This window comes from Cervus canadensis, chromosome 19 (genome assembly GCF_019320065.1).
Source record: "Cervus canadensis isolate Bull #8, Minnesota chromosome 19, ASM1932006v1, whole genome shotgun sequence".
In the NCBI taxonomy this organism is placed as follows: domain Eukaryota; kingdom Metazoa; phylum Chordata; class Mammalia; order Artiodactyla; family Cervidae; genus Cervus; species Cervus canadensis.
Window position 1 is genome coordinate 7,769,423 of NC_057404.1, and position 24,288 is coordinate 7,793,710.

Sequence of the window (24,288 nt, forward strand, 5' to 3'; positions counted from 1 at the left end):
CAACGTGACTGCGGGCAGGGGGAGAAAAGGAGGCTGGGGAAGATGATGACGCGAGTGTGAGGAACTTGTGGACTCCTGGCTACACAGGGCTGGGAGGCAGTGGTGATATAGGTTTAAGTCAAGGATGCACATTCTGGAGTCAACCTCATAGAACTGGGATTGAGACCACCTTTGAGGAGATTCACTCTGGAAGAATAATTAGAGTCAGAAGATAAGAAAGGAGCCCAAGGGACCCTGAGGAAGAGCAACATGTACACAAGGAATTCACAGTTGCCCTAAGAGGTGAGAGGAAAAAGCAGGGGTAGCTCAGATGGTAAAGCGTCTGCCTACAATGCGGGAGACCCAGGTTCGACCCCTGGGTCAGGAGGATCCCCTGGAGAAAGAAATGGCAACCCACTCCAGTACTCTTGCCTGGAGAATCCCATGGAAGGAGGAGCCTGGTGGGCTACAGCCCATGGGGTCATAAAGAGTTGGATACGACTGAGCGACTTCACTCACTTGAGGAGATTCACTCTGGAAGAATAATCAGAGTGAGAAGAGAAGAAAGGCGCTCAAGGGACCCTGAGGAAGAGCGTCATTTACACAAAGGAATTCACTGTGGCCCTAAGAGGTGAGAGGAAAAAGCAGGGGGAAAAAAAAGTTTCATCAAAACTTTGTTATGATGAAATTAAGGGAGTGTTGAAATAATTACATTTATTAGAATTTCACAATAACTGTGCTATTTGGGAGATTAGAAACCCTTTTTGTTCAGATGGGCTTTCCCATAGTACAAAAGCCCTTCCTTTAGAATTTACATATATTCTCAAATCGATCGTATCTGAGCCTCATGATAATCCCGTGAAATAAATGAGGTAAATACTAATATCTCCATCTTTTATTTTGGTTGTGTGGCATGCGCGATCTTAGTTTCCCAACCAGTGATCGAACCTGTGCTCCCTGCATTGGAAAAGTATAGTCTTATTAATCACTGGACGGCCAGGGAATTCCTTTCCATATATTTTCACAAGATTTGACCTTTAAAATCACAAAAGGAAATAGGAAGCTCCACAAGAAGTGTTTAAGCCATACCTTTTTAGCATTAAAGTCTGTGTCAGCACCTGCCACAGTTTATGAGGCCCCTCGTCTTTTAAATTGTCGAGGAAGCAGTGAGTGCTAAGGTAGATGTTGTTTATTTTTCCACTCTGGGTCTGGCAGGTCAACTCTCCATTATATAACAGCAAAGGTTTATGAGAGAAAGGAACTTTGGTGCTACCAGCCAGAATGACCTTGGATCCTATATTATAAAACAGACACCTTAATGTTGAAAGCTAATACTCAGCACACACATTAAAAAAAGAATGTTTATAAAAAACAAGAATGTTTTAATTTTAGTGCAGTGGAAATGTAATTCTCAACAAACATACAAAAAAGTGATTAAGTACCTTGAATAGTGTCCTTGTGAAAGACATACGTGTACACCTTATCGTCATCGTAGGCAATAAATACACCTTTATCCATTGGCCAGTTTTCCCAAAGAACACCTTTAATGGTTGGCGAAAAGTCTGGAATCTCATAGGTAGCATCATTAACCTAAAAATTAAGGATTTACAGATTTTACCCAAGTCTGCACTTAAACCATTATCATTCGCCTTGGTAGGATGGAGCCTGTCTGCAGCCTTAGCTGGCAAAGCTTACCAATTCATATTCAACTCACTAACATCCTAAGATAAATGAAGAAAAGTTTCCTTTCCCCTTTCTATACTAAGCATGGCTTGAGAAAAACTGCAGTTACATGCAAAATCAAGGGTTTTATCTAAAATTTGGTGAATTTTCAGGAAAAACTACAAGTTTGGACACAAAACTTCAGGTTAAGAAAAAAAAGTCAAAGTTGCTCAAAATGATGAAAGAAATATTAACTATGAACACACTTGTGCTTAGAAAATTTTCAATAATATTGGGTACACAAATGCTCCAACTAGAGAAGAAACAAAATAATTCGTACATGAGTTGAGAGCTACATAAACGCCACTCAGTACATTTTGTTTAAAAACATGCACTCTGACAATGTATTCCAACAAACTGTAATTACAGTAATATACGCTATTAAAAAAATCAATCCATATATTCCCATAAACTCAGGCAGATAGGCTTATATATATATATCCTGAAAGGAAATCTCTACAAGATTGAATTTCCTTATTAAGTAGGGGGAACTCAAGGTCATCTTTATGTTCAGGTCATTTTTCTTCATTTATTTTGTAACTGAGAAATGAGTTGGAAAGAACTAGAATATTAGGAATTTTGAATAAGTAATTCAGGCACTTCTGTGGAAAACTGTTACACATTTGTCAAAGAAAGAAAGAAAAGAAAGAGAAGAGAAAAAGAAGGGAGGAAGGAAGTTTTATTATCTAGGAGAGTGTATCGTGAAGTAAGAACTATCTTCAGGGAATGTGTCTTCACTATGGTAAAGCTAAGACACCTGGGAACAATTACTAAGGTTCAGTCCAAGTGCAGCTGTAGGCTGTGTGAACTATGAACAAGAATATACTAACTGTACATCAAAAATTTAAAAAAAAATCCAAGTATAGTAAATGAGGTAAAACCACAGTATTTCCTTTTTTCTAAATTTAGCCTTGTAAGAGTTAAGGATGTTTAAAAATAAGAGTAACTAAATCTAAAAATCTTAATCAACCCTGAATATTCATTGAAAGGACTGATGCTGAAACTCCAATACTTTGGCCACCTGATGTGAAGAACTGACTCATTGGAAAAGACCCTGATGCTGGGAAAGAGTGGAGGTAGGAGGAGAAGGGGACGACAGAGGATGAGATGGTTGGATGGCATCACCAACTCAAAGGACATGACTTTGAGCAAACTCCTCCAAGATAAAAACTTCCTTTATCTTGGACATGAGATAGTCAAGGACAGGGAAGCCTGGTATGCTGCAATCCATGGGGTCACAAAGAATCAGACACAACTGAACGGCTGAATAACAGTAAAAAAAAGTCTAAAAATGGATTCCTCTGTTTTTGAATCACCTAATAAAAAAAAAAAATCTTTTCTTTGTGTTCAGGATCTTTAAGAGAAGAGGAAAATCACTGAGGTGGGAAGAGAGGAGAGGGAACAGTCCTTGCTCTCTGAAGCTATTGCATTTCCAGAGAGAAAACTCATATGCTACCTGAATTTGTAATTACAATTACATTGTAATACTGTGCCTTAAATAAGGTTAAAATGATGCAGAATAAGAACTATTCTTTCCATTAAAAAGTCTAAGATTTTTTAACACTTAAAAATTACAAAATAATGTAAAAAGTTTTCTAGATGAAAACAGTCATGAAAACAAATCACAAATATACCACAAACATAACAACAAAGTACTATAATCCTCAGCACTGTTTAAGAGAAAGTGATCTTATATATGAAATATATTTTAAAAACACTTTTTTCTTCATATGTTGCCATTTAAAAACATAACTATTTGAAAACTTTTCTAGACTTACTGGACAGTAGACGTATCCATCACTTTTTTCATCAATGAAAACTAGTCTGGTCCCATTTGGGTCAGGAAAAATCTTTTTCACACTGACGGGATGTCGATAATCATTAACAAACTGCCAGTCTTCAATGTAGAAATACTGAATGACACCAGTCTAAAAAAATCCAGTCATAGAAATGAAAGGCTGTCAAGAAAATACTGACTTTTCAGCATGTATGTTAAGCATATTTCCTAATTTGAAAAAAATAAGTCATATTTTTGATCAGGGAAGAATCTAAAAATATTTACTATATAAGCAAAGTACAGATCCAAGAAAGTAAGTTAAATGAGTATGTACATCTGAGTTGACACAGAGTCAACAGTCTATTATTAGTTCTAATATCCTTAGTCATATTAAATCTTAATTGATTTTCAGATTTTCCACTTATAAGAAATACTCTTATTGGTTAAGAGTAACTTTCAAGTCGTATGATTTTAAATATTTTTGCTGTTAATAAATTAGAAAATTAAGTTTAAAATAAACAAAAACCCACAAGATAGTCATAGTTCTCTAATAACAATGAACATGTAGACATCAAAATTTAACAATATAATACCATTTACAATCACTCAAAAAAAAAATGATATACTTAGGTGTAAATTTAACAAAGCATGCATAGGACTTGTGTGTTGAAAACCAAAAATCACTAATGAAAGAAACCAAGAGTATCTAAATAAATGGAGAGGTATACTGTATTCATGGACTGGTGTCAGAGTAAACATGTTATTTCTCCTGAACTGATATATAAGATTTTCTTGTAGATACAGACAAGATTATACTAAAATCTATATGGCCCTGCAAGGGAACTAGAATAGGTAAAAATAGGTAAAAAACTAGAATAGGAAAAAAATGGGGAAATTTGTCAATTTTTTTTTTTTTTATAGCTACAGCAATCATTGTGTAGTCCTGGTGGAGGAACACACAGACTGTTGGAATAGACTAGAAAAGCCAGATTGTTATCAAGGATTAAGGCTAAGGTAGAGGCAAGAAGAAAGTGGGTGTGGAGATAAATGCAACATGAAGGATCCTGGTGGCGACAGAACTGTTCTATATCTTGCCTGTTAATGTCAATACCCTGGTTGTGATATGTGATATAATGTTACTATTGGGGGAAGCTAGGAAAAGGATTTATAGGATCTCTCTGTACTGTTTCTTATACCTGCATATGAGTCTACGATGATCCCAAAATAGAAAGTTTAATTAAAATAAAAACACATGTTAACATCTTACATTTCTATTCAGGCCAAGAGGGCATGACTGGACTTAACTTGCCTGCCCAAAAGAACCAAAAATAACAGACAAAATACATGAAAAACGACTTTCAAGATACTGGAATGAGGCAACATAGGATAACGGTCTCTGGGAGATGGGAAACAAGAGAAGTCCTGTGGCTGCTGCAGGTTCCGCCTTGTGAGAGTTCTCAAGCCATGGCGAAGGAGGGAACGCGCAGGTGGAGCACGACCCCCCGAGTTCCGGAGATAGAGCGGAGGATTCAGTGAGGCAGAAGGGAGATGGCTGGATGTGCAGCGTATAACACCAGAGAGGAGAGAGATGCACTGAGAGAGCCTTGAAGATCTTCAGAGGGTCCACCCTGACAGCAGAGTATTCTGCTGTCTCCACTTCAGCAGAGTATACGAGAAAATTGTCAAAACCAGGGAGAAGAACCGTCCAAAGGCATTAGAGGGAACAGTGACTGTTTCCAATAGGCAGATTAGAAAACGTAATTCACAGGATATTGGATACAGCACTCAGGATGATCTTGCCTCAGAGTGGGAAATAATTAGTTGTAGACTAAGCAGTGTTTCAGGCTTCTCCGATGGCTCAGGGGTAAAGAAGCTGCCTGCCGATGCAGGGGACACAGGAGTCGGGGGTGCAGTCCCTGGGTTGGGAAGATCCCCTAGAGAAGGAAACAGCAATCCACTCCAGTATTTTTGCCTGAGAAATCCCATGGACAGAGGAGCCTGGGGGCTAGAGTCCATGGGGTTGCAAAAGGGTTGGACACAACTTGGCAACTAAACAACAAAAGTAGTGCTCCACATCTGCCTAACAAATCACAGAAGCCAAGACTCAAAAGGATCAGACTGTTTCCAAGCAAATCACCCGCATTCCAGAAACAAAGCTCACAAGCATCTTTAGGAATACAAAACATCCAGCACCCCCAAAAGGAAAATGCACCATGTATGCAAAGGAGGAGGAAAAAACATAACCCATATTAAGGACAGTACATCAAAACTGACCCAGAACTGACCCCGATGTTAGAATTAGCAAGTCAGGTAACTAAAACAGTTAATATAATGGTATGGCATGTGTTTAAATAAATGGAAGATATAACACCAGATTCTAATATATCTTCTGCAGATGAACTATGGTGTCTGAAATGAAAAATACAGTGGATGAAACTGGCAGATTCAATATGACAGAAAAAAAGGCTAGTAACCTTGAAATACAGCAGTAGCAATTATCTAAAATGAAACAGAAAAAAAAAACAAGTAAAAAACAAATAGCATCGACTGTGGGATAAGTTAAAGCAGTTTAATATATGCACAATTGGAGTTTCTGAAATTGGAATGCAAACAGAGGGGGGAAAACCATCTTTGAAGAAATAATGGCTGAAAATGTCCCAAATTTTATTAAAGCTATAAACCCTCGGGTTCAAAGAAGCTCAACAACCCAAGCACAAGAAATATGGAGAAAACTACATCAAAGCACATCACAATTAACTTACTCAAAACCAGCAATTAAGAGAAAATATTAAAAGCAGTCCGAGGAAAAAGACAGATGACACACAGATGGACAAAGATAAGAATGACAGAGATTTCACTGGAGTAAATGTTGGCAAGGAGACAGAGGAGCTCCATCTTTAAAGTGCTGGAAGAAAAAACTGTTCATGGAAACGCCCTAACATCCACCAACAGGTGCACAGATAAAGAAGGCGTGGTACATACGTACAATAAAATATTACTCAGCCACAAGAAAGTGTGAAATAATGACATCTGTAGCAACATGGATGGACCCAGAGATTGTCACACTGAGTGAAGTCAGAGAAAGACAAATATATGCTATCACTTATATGTGGATATCATGATATTATATACACTATATAATACATAAATATATATAAGCATATATATATATAGCTTCCCTGCTTATCTTACAGTTAATGATAAAATAAGCGAGATCAGGGCTTTATAACCGGTTGTGTGTTATACAAATATACTATTAATTTATTTACTACTTATTTACTGCATCACCACCACTTTATCTGATACATGAGACCTACCTTACCTAAGTATATAAGCTCAAAAACTGATTTTGGGTCAAATTTAAATTTAAAAAGTCTCTCTTCTGGCAATAAGCATGTTTTAAAATATGCTCTTTTAAAGAAAACAATGTGAGAAAACAGAACCCGTGAACCAGGGATTAACTGCTTTTCTGATGAAGGACGGGGAAGCCTGGTGTGCTGGGTCCACGGGGGAGTCGGACACTGCTGAGCAACTGGACAACAGCAACAAATGCGCAAAACAATGCCTTTTTTAAAAAAACCAACTTAGTGAATTCTTCTAGAGGCTAAGCGAGGTAACACGTATGACATGCTTTGAAAAATCTTTGAAAAGTTTTTCCTAATACAAATGCTATTACTAAACTATGCTTTATGTATACGTGGCTAACGTAACATCTATATAGGAGTACAGGGTGTTGGTGGTTCAAACGACCAAAAGGTTGAAGCGGGATTCTCAATATTCAATTAATTTTAATTAAATGCCCGCTAAATGAAGGCACTGGACAGCTAAAGTCGAATGAGGTGTCTTACATCTGTCATCAAATTAAATCCTGAAAGCATCAAGATAAGGAAAATGAGACTGGGAAGTGCCAAGCAGCAAGTAAGAGGACCAGTATTTGAGCCCAGATTGTCTAGGCTCCAAAGTCTGTCCTTTTCACTGTGCCATCAAAGTTGCTTATAGTTACAAAAGCACTTGATAATAGCAAATCACACACCAATGTGCTCTACATACATATATAATAATTTTTTGCACATATAATGCTTCCCAGGTGGCTCAGTGGTAAAGATTCTGCCTGCCAATGCAGGAGGCGTGGGTTTGATTCCTGGGTTGGGAAGATGCCCTGGAGGGGGAAATGGCAACCCACTCCAGTATTCTTGCCTCGATAATCCCACAGACAGACAGTCCATGGGGTTGCAAAGAGTCGGACACAAACGAGTGAGCATGTATGCATGTATGCACATATAATATCTATATAACATATATATATATACGCACACATATATAATAAATTACAAGGTAAAAATGAGAAAATTTCCCACGTTCTATATTAAAGAAGACAACACGTACATCTGTGCCATAGATGAGGAAATCACCAGTTAAGGCATGACATAAAATACGGCACTTATCATCCACTGCTGGGAACAGTCGCATCTCACGTTCTTCTTGAGCGTCCAACATTTCACTTTCTATCTAAAACAAAGAATAATAGTGGCTCATAGACTTAACTGAATAAATCTGGTTTGCAACATTTAGGGGGTAAGGGAGAGTCTTTTTCTTAAATTCAACTAAATATTCAGGCTCACCAGATAAACCACTTTACTCAGGAAGGTATCAGACAGGAGCCCAGCTTGCCAGCAGGGCACATTAAATATCCCTTTTAACAAGTTTCCCTGGTGGCTCAGATGGTAAAGAATCTGCCTGCAATGCAGTAGACTGGGTTTGACCCCTGGGTTGGGAAGATCCCCTGGAGAAGGGAATGGCTACCCACTCTAGTAATTCTTGTCTGGAGAATTCCATGGACAGAGGAGCCTGATGGGCTACAGTTCAAGGGGTTGCAAAGAGTTGGACAGGAGTGAGCGACTGACACTTTCACTTTCTTTAATGGTAATAGTCTTTGAGTAGGTTCTGCGGTTGTCTTGTAGCTAATCTCTTTGGCTTCCCTTAAGTAAAGAGCCAAGAAATACATGTAGGAAGTGTCCTGGTTGAGAAGCACCATATTTCAAGGGCCAACATCTCTGAACAACTCATGGGGCACAGTTTCAAGATCCCCACCAGTGACACGACCAAACACATAGGTCAATCCATTCCAGGTAGCCAGACCTATGGCATTCCCATCAGTTTTTACAACTTACTTATAGTTCCTCCTAGACGCACTTTACATGGCCATTTTTACATAAGCAATGTTATGAGCAGCACAGCTGAGACTTTGTTGGGTTTCTTGGGAACACAGTTAAAGGGTTAACTGAGGGTTAATCTCATGCAGAAGGGTAAAGAGTTTTGTCAATCCTTTCTCACATACGGCTTTCTAGCTAGTCTGTAATGGTTGTTTCTTGACCAAAGTTCTTGATTACAAAACATTAGGCTATTCATTGTCTTCACTGACCTGAGGAGGCTGTGGGACACCAAAAATACTTACCAAATGTAACTGGACTTTGCCTTCAAAAAGTGCAGACGCATAGTCAGAATAAAGGCAAACACTGGCTACTGTCCCCAGATATTCCACATCTTTCAATTTTTTAACAGCTGTAGTAATAAAAACAAAAACAGACAATAAAATATAAACAAAATAATCTGATCTAATGATCTGCAAATAAGTTTTAAATGTGTGCCTTTGAAAGAATATTCTGAACCTTGAAAGTTTTATTTTAGCCATTCTAAAGGAAATCTTTGCTGCCATATAAATTTGCCTTTAGGAATTTCATAGTGGTTCACAAGAAACAAAGTAATAAAAAATAAAGTCACTTGCAAAACGACCAAAAATTAAACCTTAGTGACAAGAAGCTTAATGGAACATCTGAGGATAATTCTCAGGCTGGCTCTATTCCTGAGGGACATCTGACCTCCTGTGGGAAAGAGGTGGAGGAGGAGGAAGAGGAGAAGAAAAAGTGAGGCTCCCTTCAGATGTTAGTGGTCATTCAAAGCATACAGTGGGAGGGGTAGGGAATTAACATTTACTAAGTACCTACCAGATCAAAGGGTGCCTAAGAAAGACCATGCACAAAAGTAGATCACATATTTTATTCCATATAATTTTTCTTATAACCCTTTACAAGTAGAAGAATCTTCATTTTCCAGATGAAGAAACCAAGGCTCATAGGGGTAAAGAATTTGTCTACAGTCACCCAGCTAAAAGGGGCAGAAGGGAATTTGAACCCAGGGCCCAATTCTAAAGATCACAATCTGCTCAGGACACCACAGTGTCTTCACAACAAAGATAAAGAACAAAACCTTTCCCAAAACTATGCAAAATTTTTAGAAGATTCGCAAAAAACCATTTAAGCTAAGAAAGATATCTGAAGAAAAAGAAAGATTTGGTCTTAAAGAAACTATTAGAGCTTCCCAAACAAACAGACAAAAAAACAAATTATATGTTAGATATGTTAGATAAGAAAACAACTGGATTTAGACTTGCCATTCTCGCCAAGGACATAAAACCAAGCTCGATTATTCATTCCCACAGCCAGGTGATAAAGTCCCACTGCTACAAAGTTGGGCTCCACGTCGACAGAAACTGTGATTGGCAGTTCCTATGATAAAGAAAAGGAGCAGTACTGAATCAACTGTTAACACGGTTTTAATTTTATTAACAAAGAAAGATAACACTGTTTTTGTACTCCTTCAACAGGGTTGGCCACGGTGACTTCAAGGAGGGAGGTGAGGTATGCGATCCTGGTGCTGCAGGCGTCTCCAAGGATGGGGAGCTTGGTCAGGAACACGTGCAGCGAGCCCCTCTGTGTGGACAGTGCCAGCAGCTGGCCATCATCTGCCCAGGACAAGGTGCCCAGCCCTGAAATGACAGAGCACGTGAAGGATTATTCAAAGACAGATATGCTGTTACAGGAATCCAAGCACACTAAATATCTTCACGTTAGCTACCAGAGGCATAAAAATCTTCAAAGTTTTAAAAATAGTGGAGGTGGCTTTTATTTAGACTAGGACATTCATCATGGATTGGCTTATGAGCATGAGCCCTGATATATTCAAAACTGGCTCAAAGGGAAGTAAGTAAGAATTTAGATTTTGCAACTGGATTTGGGATAAAATACAACAGAAATCTTTGAATCAAAGTATATTCACATCCTCCTAGTCAGGAAGTTTTTTGTTTTTAGTCACTAAGTCATTTCCAACTCTTTTGTGACCCCATGCACTACAGCCTGCCAGGCTCCTCTGTCCATGAGACTTCACAGGCAGGAGTACCGGAGTGGGTTGTCTTTCCTTCTCCAGGGGACCTTCGTGACCCAGGGATTGAATCTGCGCCTCCTGCAATGGCAGGTGGATTCTTTACCACTGAGCCAACTGGGAAGCCCAGGCAAGGAGTATGACTCAACATAATTACTAATAAAGAGGCTACTTTAGGGAATTCTAGTGAAAGGTGTTAATTTGCTTCCTCCCACAATGAATGCAAACCATACATTAACAAACACATTACTCTTACTAAAATGATCAAATGCCAATTTGCTTCAGAAAAAGCCATACCTTTATGTTCATCATCCAGGTTGATTATAGCATACATGTCTTTTAATTCTGCCAAGTCATGGATTTTAATGCTGAAAAATAAAAGAAATACACAGATATATTTTAAATATGAGCACCAAGTTACATTTAAGCAATAATAAGCTATGGAACAGGTCAGCGTTCTCCAAAAAGGGATGTACAGGAGGATCTACAGGGTTAAGGTAAGAAAATATTAAACTTTCTATATTTATTTATATTTTCTTTAAAATTTTTGTTTGTTGATATGGGGGTGGGAGTGGTGCCCAGCTTAGTCTTTGATATACAGTCAGGAACAACGAGGCTGAAGATCCTGAGGAAAAGTTTGAGTAGGCAAACGTTCCCCTGAGCAGTACTGATTATTGTAAAATGAAGCAGATTTCTCTTTGTAATGTGTCCTCTCCTCCTCTCCCCCCATCCACTGCTCCAAGAGTTCCTCCCTACAAAAATAAGTGAGGTATAACATAAAGATTTGGAAAGGCCTAGGTGGAAAGCTCTGAAAAGTGGAGGCATAATGCTACTTTAAAGGGTTATTGGGAAGGGTCTAAGTAGGCTTATGCAAGTGAAACCTGTGTAGCATGATGTTGGGACCTAATCGTGCTATTTCTTTCTTCCTGTCTCCCTTCCTCTCTCCTTCCTCTGTCCCTTCTCCACCCTCCCAGTGCCTCTCCTTCATATATTTTCCCTGTTTTCATTTAATTAAACTTGTGATATAACTGTAGGTCCACATGTGACTGTAAGAAATAGCAGACAGAACAAAGAGCCCAGAAGTAAGTCTGTACACCTACAGTCAGTTACTCCTCGACAAGGAGACAAGAACACACAACGGGAAAAAGACAGTCTCTTCAGCAAGTGGTGCTGGGGAAGTGGACAGCTGCACGATCAGATGTCGGAGCACATCCTCACACCACACACAAAAATAAACTTAAAGTTTATTTAAGTTTATTTAAAAATATACCTAAACTCAAAATGGCTTAAAGACAAATCTAAGACAAGATGGTATAAAACTCTTAGAAGGGAACATCAGCAAAACATTCTCTGACATAAATCATACCAATGGTTTCTTAGGTCAGTCTAGCAAGGCAATAGAAATAAAAGTGAAAATAAACAAATGGGATCTAATCAAACTTAACAAGCTTTGGCACAGCAAAGGAGACCATTAAAAAAAAAAACAACAACAAAAATGAAAAGAACCTACAGAATGGGAGAAAGCATTTGCAAATGATGTGACAGACAAGGGCTTAATCTCCAAAATATATAAACAGCTCATACAACTCAACAAAAAAACTAAACAACCCAACTGAAAAATGAGCAGAAGACTTTAATAGACATTTCTTCAAAGACAACATACAGATGCTCAGTAGGCACATAAAAACATACCCTTGACTGAGTTGTTTCCTATGTTCCAAGATGTCAAATTTCTGAGTATAAAGTTGTTTGTAGTATTGCTTTGTTAGTGGTTTTCAGATCTATACTGATACTTCTATTCACTCATGATCTTGGTGAACTATATTCTATTTTTGTCATCCTTGGTAGAGGTTTATCAATTTCCCCCCCAAACCCCCAGCTTTTAAATTTTTTCCCTATTTTCAATTTCTGCTCTTTGTTACTTTCTTCCTTCTGCTCTGGGCTTATTTTGCTCTTTCTAGTTTCTTGAGATAGGAACTTAGATAATTGACTAGATGTCTTTTCTCTTTCCTTTATATCAGTTTAGTAGTATAAATTTTTTTCTCAGCTCTGCTTTAGCCGCCTGAAATAGATATTGCTATGTACATCTACTGAAGATTGAAGACAGGAAGAGAAGGGGACAACAGAGAGTGAGATGGTTGGATGGCATCACCAACTCAATGGACATGAGTATGAGCAAGCTCTGGGAGATGGTGAAGAACAGGGAAGCCTGGCATGCGTTGGGTCACAAAGAGTCGGACACGACTGAGTGACTGAACAACAAATGTACATTTCCACTCAGTTCTGTGTATTTTCTAATTTGCTTTGAGATTTACTCTTTGACCCATGAATTATTTGGAAGTAGGCTGTCTAATTTCTAAGTATACAGAGAATTTCTTGTTATCTTTGTTACCGATTTCAAGTATGATTACATGATGGCTAGAGAACACATATTTGTATGATTTCAATTTCAGTTTATTGAGGTTTGTCTCATGCTCCAGGATATGGTCTACATTGGTGAATGTTCCACGGGTGCCTGGGAAAAATGTGAACTCTGTTGTTGTTGGGTGGAGTGTTCTGTAGATGTCTGCTAGGTCCAGCTAGTATATAGTGTCATCCAAGTCTGTTGAGAGTTTAACTAAGTTACACCATAATAGCTGCCTTGGCATCTATTTTGTTTGGCTAAGTGGCCCGCAGGGATCTTAACTGAACATGCATGCCCTTCAGAGCAGCCCACAGTCACAAGCAAATACACGTTCCTGATGCGATTTCACCAGGAGCCTTTGTGACCCACACCTTCCCTTTATCTACCCAGTTATTTTCCGTTACTGTTGCCTTCCTTTTATTTTTGACCTTCGGAGTTTCATTCTGTCATCTGTTATCTTCTATATCAGTAGTTCTTTTAGAGGGCCGCTGCAGTAAATTCTCTTCATTTTCCTTCATCTGAGAATGTTTTTTATTTCACCTTCATTACTGACGGCTATTTTTCCTGGATATAGATGGAAGTTTGGTTGACAATTCTTTTCTTTCAGCAATTTGAGAATCTTACGAGTTTCCTCCTGGTCACTATGGTTTATGACGAGAAATCTGCTGTCATTCAAAACGTTCTCTGGCTGCTTTCAAAACCTTTTCTTGGCCTTCAGTTTTTAGCAGTTTAACCATGATGAGTCTGGGCCAAGATTTCTTTGGATTTATCCTTTTTGGGGTTTGCTGAGCTTGTATAATATATAGGCTTATGTCTTTTGTCAAATGTGAGATGCTTCCAACCTTTGAGATTTTTAGGACACAAATGTTAGACATTTTGGTAGGTTCAAGGTCCCTGACGCTCTGTTTTTCCCTCTGTGTTCAGAATGGGTATTTCTACTGATCTATCTTTAAGTTCACCAACTCTTTTACTCTGTGATTTCTGTTCTGATAGTACATACACTGTATTAATTTTTTCAGCTCTAGAATTTCCATTATGGTTCTTCTTAATAGGCTCCATTTTTTTCCCCTGAGGTTATGTTTCAGTCCATTTTGAGAATGTTGTTACCTTTCAGAACATTTTTATAATAGCCCACTACATGCATCACCTCAGCACTGGCATCCTTTGACTGTCTTTTCTCAAGTGAGTCAAAATTTTCCTGATTCTTCATGTGTCAAGCAATTTGGGGTTATATTCTGGACATTTTGAAAATTATGTTGTGAGACTCTGTCTTATTCAAATCCCGTGGAGGAAGCTAAATTTTTTTTTAAGGAGGCAATTGGCCCAGTTGGGTTCGGGCCACACATTTCAATCAGCCTTCTGTGGGCTATGATTTCAACGTCTGTTCCACTTCCAAACCCTTTGCAGTGGTGTTCGGGGATGTGCTCGTGTGGCCCACCCAGTGGCCAGTACAGGACCCGGGCTATGGTCTATCCCTTAGTTCAGTTCTCAAAGTCTTCGTTAGGCATGCAGGATGTGATACACACACACAGCTCAGAGATTAACCTGGGAGTTCATAAATATTTTTATAGGATTGCTTTCCAGAGTTCCTCCTTCTCTAGGACCTCCCAGGTATATTAGAATATACCTGGGCTTCCCCTTGTTGGTCTTCCAGCACAAAAGCTGGGCACTAGTTGCTCTGCTTTGGTCTGCCTACAACTGCACCAGCAGCCAAGCAGTGAGGGGACAGAGAGGAAAATAAACAGTGGGGACAGGCCCCATCTTCTTGGGACCACAGCCGCCCCAGCTGGAGAGCAAGGTTAGCCTCCTCCAGGGTTCCGGGTGCCCGTGGGTCCTTGCTGTCACTGCCATGGTGGACTGCTCGGGGGCTGGGGGATGAGAGAACAAAGGGGGAGAAAAGAGAAAACTGAGCGATTTTCCCAACTTCGTTTGAGTGTTAGCAGTTCTCTTTACTGCAAGTTGAGCCAGAACTAAAGGGCTTCTTTCAGAGCTCTCTCTGTCTCTGCTCCAGGGCTTGTGTCCAGGTCTCAGGCTGCCTTGAGTCCCGGCTGAGAGAGGCCAGAAGACAAACAGGAGACTCACCGCCGGCTCAGTGGTACTTCAAATGCTGGCTTTCTTCTCCAATCTGCCTGCCACTATTTACTTTTCAGAGTCCTTACATAGCTGTTTCGTGGGTTCACGTTTTATGGCTGCATTTGGTGAGAGAGACAGGGTGGAGGGTACTTACTCCCTCTTACCCAGAAGTGCCCATTTTATTTTTATGACTGATTTTCAAGTATATTCCATTTCAGGTTTTATATTTGGTACACATTTAGTATTTCAGGTTTTACCCTGAGTGTTCAAGGCAAAGGTAAAGATATCTTAGAAATTTTCAACTGCAAATATGTTCTAATCGTGCAAGTATGGTGGATAGATTGACATTAGTTAACAACACCTTGCTGAATCTCTTGACTATTCCTTAAATAAACTTTCCTAGGAACATGTGAATATAACTTACCAGTTATCACCGCACGTAGCAGCTTTGTTAAGGGTCTGTGACACTGCAATACTGGTTAGATTGTCTTTATGGTTACGAGTCTGAAATATCTCTTGACCGATCTCTCGAATATGAGTGGAAATGACCACAAAAGTTCCAAGTGAAAAACCAATCATGATGTAGCCATCACCGTACCTACAGCAACAAAGGCAGTGATACAGTAAAAGGGAGATTAACTGTCATTTGCAATACAGTAATAAACAAACACCTTAACATTAAGGAAATAGAGAATATCATTCATCAAGGGCCTATTTGCCAGATAACATGTTAGGTAGTTTCACACATTAAGTCACAGACTGCAATCCAGAAAATGTCACACTGAGGAGTGAAAATGCTACAGACAAAAACGAAACACGTTATAATTAGTAGGGAAAAACACTTTCTGTATTGTGCTTCTGTACATACCAACTGTAGCAGACAATGTTGCCATAGTGTTGCTGAAACTCCAGATCAATTGGGTTATCTGGTTCATTCAGATTAAAAAGAAACAAAATTTTCTTGCCAACCACTACACTTATCTGCCAAAAAAAGGAATTATGAGAGGAATGCTCAGTACTTCATGAAAAGACTAATAATAAGCAAATTCAAACAGCATAAACCTAATTAAGAAAAAACAACCGAGCCAAATTCAGTGTTAAATGTTATAAATTAGTAAGGAAACAATGTGACTAACTTAAAACATTTGTAACATTTTCCTATAATGTAGTCTGGGAAGGATCCTTGGGTTTATACATACCCAATATACCCTTGCAAATATACTAAAATAGTTCAATGGAATAACTTTTTAAAATTCTCTGTACCTCTAATAAGAGTACCATGAAGTACAAGAAGGTAAGTCTGACATAGTTCCACTGGAATTAAACTCACATTCAGAGTATAGCAACTCTTCTACCATGAAGTACAAGAAGGTAAGTCTGACATAGTTCCACTGGAATTAAACTCACATTCAGAGTATAGCAACTCTTCTACCCTAAGGCCATCTGATTTTGATTTTGAGCCACATGGGATTACCTGTCCACACCTGTGTGGATAATCTAGCTCAGCTTTTTATATCATCACTTTCTCCATCACCTGCAGGGCACTGGTCAATGTGGCTAGACTAGTACCCCTGTTACTCACAGGCCAATACTAAACTGTAATTCTCAGCTGAGAGCGTAGTTGTGTTGAGAGAGAAGAGTACATTACTGATTTAGGCTCACAAAGGGTAATGGATATGTATATAAAAAGAGAAACACTTTTTGGTATATTTTCTTGCTTTGAAGATGCTATTGGTTATGAGTAATTTTCAATATAACATCTTTTCAAGAAATAAAAACATTACTTCATTAAATATATCCTTGTTGATTGTGAAAAACCATCTGGACTTCAAAATGTTAAAATGTGCCAGGGAAAATAAATCTAAGGTGTTCAAAAATAAAACTAGTCATTTCTGGCATTCTGGTCCCCATATCTGATAAGAATGAAAAATTTTAAAAGATACAGAAATCAATACTCTTGTTTTTCAAGGCGCCCCACTGTTTTTGCTACCATAAGGAGAGCAACAACAGTGCTACAGGACGCTATCTTCAATTGTTTTGATATTCAGTTCAGTTCAGTCACTCAGTCGTGTCTGACTCTTTGCGACCCCATGAATCACAGCACACCAGGCCTTCCTGTCCATCACGAACTCCTGGATTAGGTGGCAGCAAAAACAACATTTAGGTCTGAGAAACTGGGGTCTATGTTGGTTTAATAAGTAATGTACCACAATTTTTTTTATAACACTAGAGATTCTGAACCATCCTAGAAAAGGAGACAGTATATCCCATAAAATTACCAAAATAATCTGGGCCTGGATTTAGAACTCTTACTGTGCGTTCAGCAGCGGAGGTTTGGTCATCAGTCCTCATCATGGAAAACTGCATGTCACTAGGTTCCGATCTCACTGATATCTGTGGAGGTGAAAATACTATCACCATGAATAAACCCCACACTCAAATTCCATTAACAAAACAGGTAGCTTGCTTTCATTTCTGAATATGTTGGACTGAACAACCTGAAAATCCCACTGCTACAAAGTTCTAGAAATTCAGGATGAAACTGAACATGTACCTTATTAAATGGCTAAGATAAGCTTAAAAGAAGGTAAGGAAGATTTCTGCGGACCATAAGCAAAGATCAAACTGAAAAGCAAAGTGAGTGTAGGAACTGATGCTGCAGACATCCAGAGCAGCAGTGGCTGATAGAGAGAGATGATAATGAACCCATCTGACTTGAGCTGGGTTTTGATTAGAAAAAATTCTTTTCAAATCAGTTTCCCTCCTATGGTCATTGTGGTCTAAGGTCCAAAGTTATACTCTGAGTGGTCTAGAAACTCCCTACAGTGTTCAGCGAAAACAAATCTGAAGCCTCTCCCAAGGCTGTAAACAACTTCCTACAGTAGATGAGCTCACAATTCAAAATGAGAAAATTCACAAGCAATGGACCAAGAGCAAGGGTCAGCAGATCTAAAAAGAACAGAATTGTCAGAAAAAGACCATAAAATACTTTTAAAATGATTACAAACATAAAACGACTCATAAATAGAAGAAAAGACAACACTTTCTTTAAAAGTCCAACCAGGTTTTAAAAAAGAACTACAAAGTACTTTCCACCAATAAAAACTAGGGCCATTAAAATGGGAAGGATTGATGGGATAGAAGATTAGACATATTTGAAGAATAAGTGAACTGATTTGTGGAAATTATCCTGCAGATTGCACAGAGTGACAAAAAGATACTATGAAAGAGAGATTAAGAGATAGAAGATGGCCCAACATATGTCTAACGGTTGCTGCAGAAAGAGAATAGCAAGGCCAAGAGGCAAACTTCAAAGACACAATGACTAAGAATTTTTCAGAACTGATGAATGATAGCAATCTTCAGATTTAGGAAGCAAGACAAGCAGGATAAATAAAAACAAATCCACAGGAGTAACAATGGAGTGCTCTGCAGAATACCCAAGTATAAGCAACTCAGAGAAAATACCAGATGAAACAACACTTACAATGTATGCTTTGTTTACTAAGTTACAACTTTAGTATGTCATATTCTGGAAACATAATTCTTGGGATTAAAAACGGGAAATAGTTATCTTGTATGTAAATACTAGCTCAGTGGTAGAGGCTTCCTGGGACATGTTATATGTGGAAAAGTATTCTAAGGTCATGTCTTGATTCAGTGAAGAAAAAAAATGCCAGTACCTACTGATGATGTCTGATATGGACACAAGAGAGGGGACCTGTAGTATTAGAATTCTAAAGGACACCAATACAGATTGATGAAAATTACAAGGTTTCTAGAAACTATTTTACAGCAATGCCTTCCTTAAGAATCACTGGAATCATGCTGTGGTCTGCTCAATATGACTGAGTTACTTCTACCTCACTGTCAAAGCTTTCCAGATACAAGAACCAACTTTCTTCTTCAGACTTCTGCAAATTCTCAAAGCCCAAATTTTCAGTCATTCCAGTCTTGAACAAGCCATAGTAAGTTTTTCCTCTTATCTTTGTTCTGTTCTGCTTGGAGTGAATGACAGCAACTGATAAAAGTCTTTCAATATCCTAACAAGTTTCAGCAGGGTACACAGTCAACGAGGCAGACTAAATTTGCAGCTTCCATGGCATCACTTAGGTTTGACCACATGACTAGGTTCAACTGATATGAACGGCAGTAATGACTGCATCTTCCAGATCAGGCAGTTTACAATTTCTTGCCCTTCACTTCTCTTTTTCCTTTCCCTGGGGCTGAAATGCAGATGTGGTGCTAACAAGGGCAAAACACCCTAATAAATGGCAAAACATTAAGATGGAAGGAAGGGTGAGGAAGGAGAGAAGGGGGACTTCACACAACCTGGAGAAGCAGAGACACAGATGGCCTGCTTACTCTGTTATATGATAAAATGAAAGAGGAAAAAGCCACCCGAACTACGATATTCTTAGAGTCCTTGTCATTTTGGGTCTCTGTTACAACAGTTTAGCCTACACCCTTGACTGATTTAGATCTTCTCTCTTACAAATTCACAATCCAACATTCATTTATCTCCTCCTATCTCACAAATGCTACAGGGTTTATAAGCTATATCACACATTGGACAATCATATAAAACTACATGTGTTTTATCATGATTAGTTTTCTCTTCCTGAGAGAAGGGGCCTATGGCGGGCAGCCTCTAAGATGGTCCACAGTGGTCCTTACCTCCTGCTTTTTATGCCTCAGTGCAACTGCCACCCAGACTCTGAGTACGGGCTGAACCTAGAGACTCATTTCTAGAGAAGAGAATATGGCAAAAATAATTCTGAGATCAGATTATTTATTAAGAGGCTGTGTCTTAAGTCTTGAATGACTGTTCTCACTCTCTTGCCAGCGGCTTTGTTGTGAGGTATACTATGGAGAGATACGCGTGGCCAGAAAACGAGGCAGGCTTCCAGTCAACAGTGCGAGGAGCTAAGCCCTGAGCCTAACAGCCTGCCTATCAACAACCACATGAGCTTGGAAATAGACTTAACCTGAGTCCAAGACTTCAGATAAGACTGCAGTCCAGACTGCTAAATGACTGCAGCCTCGTGAGAGACGCTGAGGCAGAAGTGCTCAGCTTAGCTGTGTCTGGACCACTCACCCATGAAAACGGCTAACAACATCTGTTGTTTGAAACTGCTAAGTTTCAGGGGTAATTTGTTATGCAGCAATAAATAGCTAATGTAGGGCCTATTCGGAGAAGGCAATGGCAACCCACTCCAGTACTCTTGCCTGGAGAATCCCATGGATGGGGGAGCCTGGTGGGCTACAGTCCATGGGGTCGCGAAGAGTCAACATGACTGAGCGACTTCACTTTCACTTTCACTTTTATGCATTAGAGAAGGAAATGGCAACCCACTCCAGTGTTCTTGCCTGGAGAATCCCAGGGACGGGGGAGCCTGGTGGGCTGCCGTCTATGGGGTCACACAGAGTCGGACATGACTGACGCGACTTAGCAGCAGCAGCAGTAGGACCTATTAATGTAACTAGCAGTATTCAAAGAATGTGTCAGTCACTATTGCTCTAGAAATACTAAATCAGAAACCAAGTCATCCAAATTGAAACTTTGCCACTGGTAAGATTTTACAGCTTATGGGTAATACAAATTCCCTTAATCTTGGGAAATTTGAACAGCAATAAAATTTAGTCCTAAAATTAAATTTAATTAGGATTAGTTTGGGACCAATTTAACATATCAATTAAATGAGTGGGCTTTAGAATTACACAGATCTGACTGAGTCCAGTCGTTAAGACTTACATTGCAAATACACATATAAAATAAAGAGATATTCACAAATATAATGGTTGATTATAACCACAGAGCTGATAATCAAAGCTAACACTAGCCAATGGGAAGTGCACAAAGGAGGAAATTGGGATAAAGGAAAAGAAAAAATATTAAAAGTATTAAAAGAAAAATGTCCTAGTACATAAAAAGAAAAGGCTTGATGTTTAGAAAATGAAGTTATTGTAAACATCTCTCATAGAGATTTTAAAATTTTATAGGTCAGTTTGATAGACAAACTTTAATTTGGAGGAAAATCTGAACACAGCAAATCAAAGAGATGTTACTGTATTACCTGTCTTAATGTGTCCCCTTCCTGATTACTAACTGTAATCATTTTATCTTCACCACCTAAAGCAAGCATGTTTTCTGCATTCCAACATCCACATGTGATTCTCTTAGTATGTTTTCCTGCAAGAGAGATGATTTTTGCACATATTGATTTCTCAAAAAAAAAATTTACAAAATCTGTGATGGTAATCTCAAAGTTTAGATAATATACTATGGAAATGAAACAAACAAGGAATTTAAAATCTCATCAAAGCAGTTTAGTGTTTAAGCAACCTTATTTAAAACAGTTTAAAACCAAGTTTTAAATCAAGATAACTGTATATAAGGGCAATCCTATTCTCCAACTTTTTATGTGAATATGAGCCTAGGTCTTTATACATTAAAGATATCATACCCCTCGACAAGTTTGTTTAACCATATAACAAAACCTATCACAGTAATGTCTTAAAAGAAGTAAATCTCAAAGCACTGAAGTTATCTTTATTACATTCAGCTTTATGATGTGGGAGACCCTTGGCATAAGCAGATTCAACATTATAATTTTGATTATTTGTATATAACTAAAAGACATACAGTGATTCATCACAATATTGAGGTACAAATATGAATGCACCCTAGTGAGATTTATGTTAAGAACTGAGTCGTTTAGCTAGTGAGGGATATTAGAGAGCCACTAAGTATCAGAATGCTTTTTAATTAAGCAGTCTAGCCAATGCAAATACTACATTTTGGGGTGGAAATCACATAGCTTAACACCAGATATTTGTTAAAGGTCCTAGAATAGATAAATACTCAAGCATCCCAAGGTTAATTAAGTATACAGTTTCTGATGGCAGGCTGCCTATTTTGATTAAGTGGCTCCACTGTTTATCACAAAACCTGGGGTAAGTTAACCTTTCTATTCCTTAGTCACACTGTCCAAAAACTGGGGATAATAGTAGAAGCTATCTCACAGGGCTGAGGATCAAATGAGCTAAAGCACTTAGAGGAGTGTCAGCCATAAAGGAAGTGCTATATAAGTATTAGCTATTTTAGCTGTTATTGAGACAGAGATCATGCTTATTTGATTCCTTGTACCCTTTATTGAACCTAACACAGTGTTCTGCAGAAAGGAGGCTCTAAATAAATAGTTATTAAGTCAGTAGACCCTGAAGCAAGAGTGTGTCCAGTGTGTTAGAGGTTCAGCTAGGAGAACAGCGTGGCTGGAGGCCAAGAAGTAAAGAAAGGTAACTAAGAGATGAAATCACAGTTTTCAAGGGCCAGGTCATAGAGAGCTTGGCTAAGCCATTGTAAGGATTCTGACTTTGATCTTGGGTGACATGAAGAGCCATTGGAGAGCTCTGAGCAGAAGGCTCACTCAGGCTTCTAAGTTGAGAATATTCTTATAGTAGGGCAAGAGTTGAAGCAGGGAGACCAGTTAAGAGATTGCAGAGATGCAGGTAGAAGATGTCTGAGCCCCATACCATGGTGGTGATGGTAGTGGTAGAAGCGATAAGACCAGTTGAATCTGGACATATTTGGAGGTAGATACTGTAAGATTTTCTGGCACATTTGGTATAGAGGGTATGAGGAAGATAAGAGTCAGGATAACAGTAAGATTTGGCTTAAATATCTAAGAGGATGAAAAGATATCAATTCTGAGAGGGAACACTGCAGGGTTTGGTGGTATCAAATCTGAAGTATTTACTAGAAATCTCATTGGAGCTGTTGAGTAAGCAATTGCTTGTATAAGTCTAGAGTCTGGAAGAGACAAACCTGGGACTACAGAGATAGTATTTCAAACCAGGAGACCAGAGCACAAAAATGAAGGGAACATTCAGAGAAGAGACTGGGATATAGGAGATTTTGCTGATCATAGATTAAGAGATTTAGGTAGTACAATGGAACTGGGGTGTCCAAAGTAATAGGTATTAGATGGGATAAAAGAGTACATTAAGAGAGGTGGAAAGATGCCAAGGACAAACTTCATCCTACACTCAGGACAGAGAGAAGAAAATCTTTTCTTCTAGTGCTCAGAACTCAGGTTAGTCTTAACATCAGTGATAACAGTTAATACTTTCGTGTGCTTGCTTAGCAGTGTTCTGGGCAGGTATTGACTCATTTAGTTAATATTAACTTACAAGAATACACCACAGTTACTGAAATGTGAATCATGTTATTGGGAGACAGGCAATATATATATAAACTGTGGCCAATGAAATTCATGCATATTAGAATCATGCAAAGTGAGACTTGCCTGTATCTAACCCAGTTCAAGGAAAGAAATCAGAGCAAGATGTAACAACGGAACAGACATCTAGTTACTGTGAAAACCACCTGCTGATCGTGCATTTGTGCAGCTGCTACTGGAAGTAAAATGCCTTGGTTTTAGAAGAGTAAATTATTTCAAAGGAAAAAAAAGCACAGCCGCAAATCACAACAAACTCTGAAAGAGGCAGTGAAAGGGCCTAAAATGTACAATTAACCTGAATATTTTCAGGTCTGTTTTACACAGTTAATAAATTAGACTGAGATTAGAATCAATATTTTAAATACAAAGATCACATATAAAATCATGTACACATGAACAAAAAATGACACAAAATAATCATGTTTTGACAAATTATTTTCTTATTACCTCAAGTGTCAAGTTATCTAAGGATTTTAAGTTAACTGGTAGGACATGCCTGTAAATGAAGTGGGATACAGAAAATGCCTACTGAAGTCAAACAAATTAATTTATATGGTGAAAGCTGATTATTTAGTTCAACTTTTCAAATGGATCAATGATGTAACTGTATAGCTAGAGTGCTAAAAATACACATATGAAAGATATACATATATGTGAAAATAATTTGAAATGAGTAAGTGTCTTTAATTGAAAAGCACTTTCTCAAGTATTCTGTGGGCATTATTACCTCCAGCATTTAACTCTTCCATTAGCAGTAAATTATACTGGCTACTTGTATGTAATTAAGCCTACCCATTTCACCCCCTCCACCAGCATGATGTTGCAAAAATCGAAAAAAATCAATACTATTTCCTTTAGGTAGTCAGATGCTA

At 38.5% G+C, this 24,288-nt stretch overlaps 1 protein-coding gene across 3 annotated transcripts in view; it reads right to left on the reverse strand.

Moving 5' to 3' along the window:
* WDR19 (WD repeat domain 19) overlaps positions 1-24,288 on the reverse strand; it is an 88,840-nt gene that overhangs the window by 55,887 nt on the left and 8,665 nt on the right. For all 3 annotated transcript variants that reach the window (XM_043438182.1, XM_043438181.1, XM_043438183.1), the window contains 12 exons: positions 21,251-21,366; positions 17,487-17,567; positions 16,042-16,154; positions 15,598-15,771; positions 10,994-11,064; positions 10,132-10,304; positions 9,930-10,044; positions 8,934-9,040; positions 7,865-7,987; positions 3,480-3,629; positions 1,422-1,569; positions 1,069-1,273 (listed from right to left, as the gene is read on the reverse strand). In XM_043438182.1, coding sequence (XP_043294117.1) covers positions 1,069-1,273; positions 1,422-1,569; positions 3,480-3,629; positions 7,865-7,987; positions 8,934-9,040; positions 9,930-10,044; positions 10,132-10,304; positions 10,994-11,064; positions 15,598-15,771; positions 16,042-16,154; positions 17,487-17,567; positions 21,251-21,366 — 1,576 coding nt within the window. The remainder of the gene's footprint in view (positions 1-1,068; positions 1,274-1,421; positions 1,570-3,479; positions 3,630-7,864; positions 7,988-8,933; positions 9,041-9,929; positions 10,045-10,131; positions 10,305-10,993; positions 11,065-15,597; positions 15,772-16,041; positions 16,155-17,486; positions 17,568-21,250; positions 21,367-24,288) is intronic.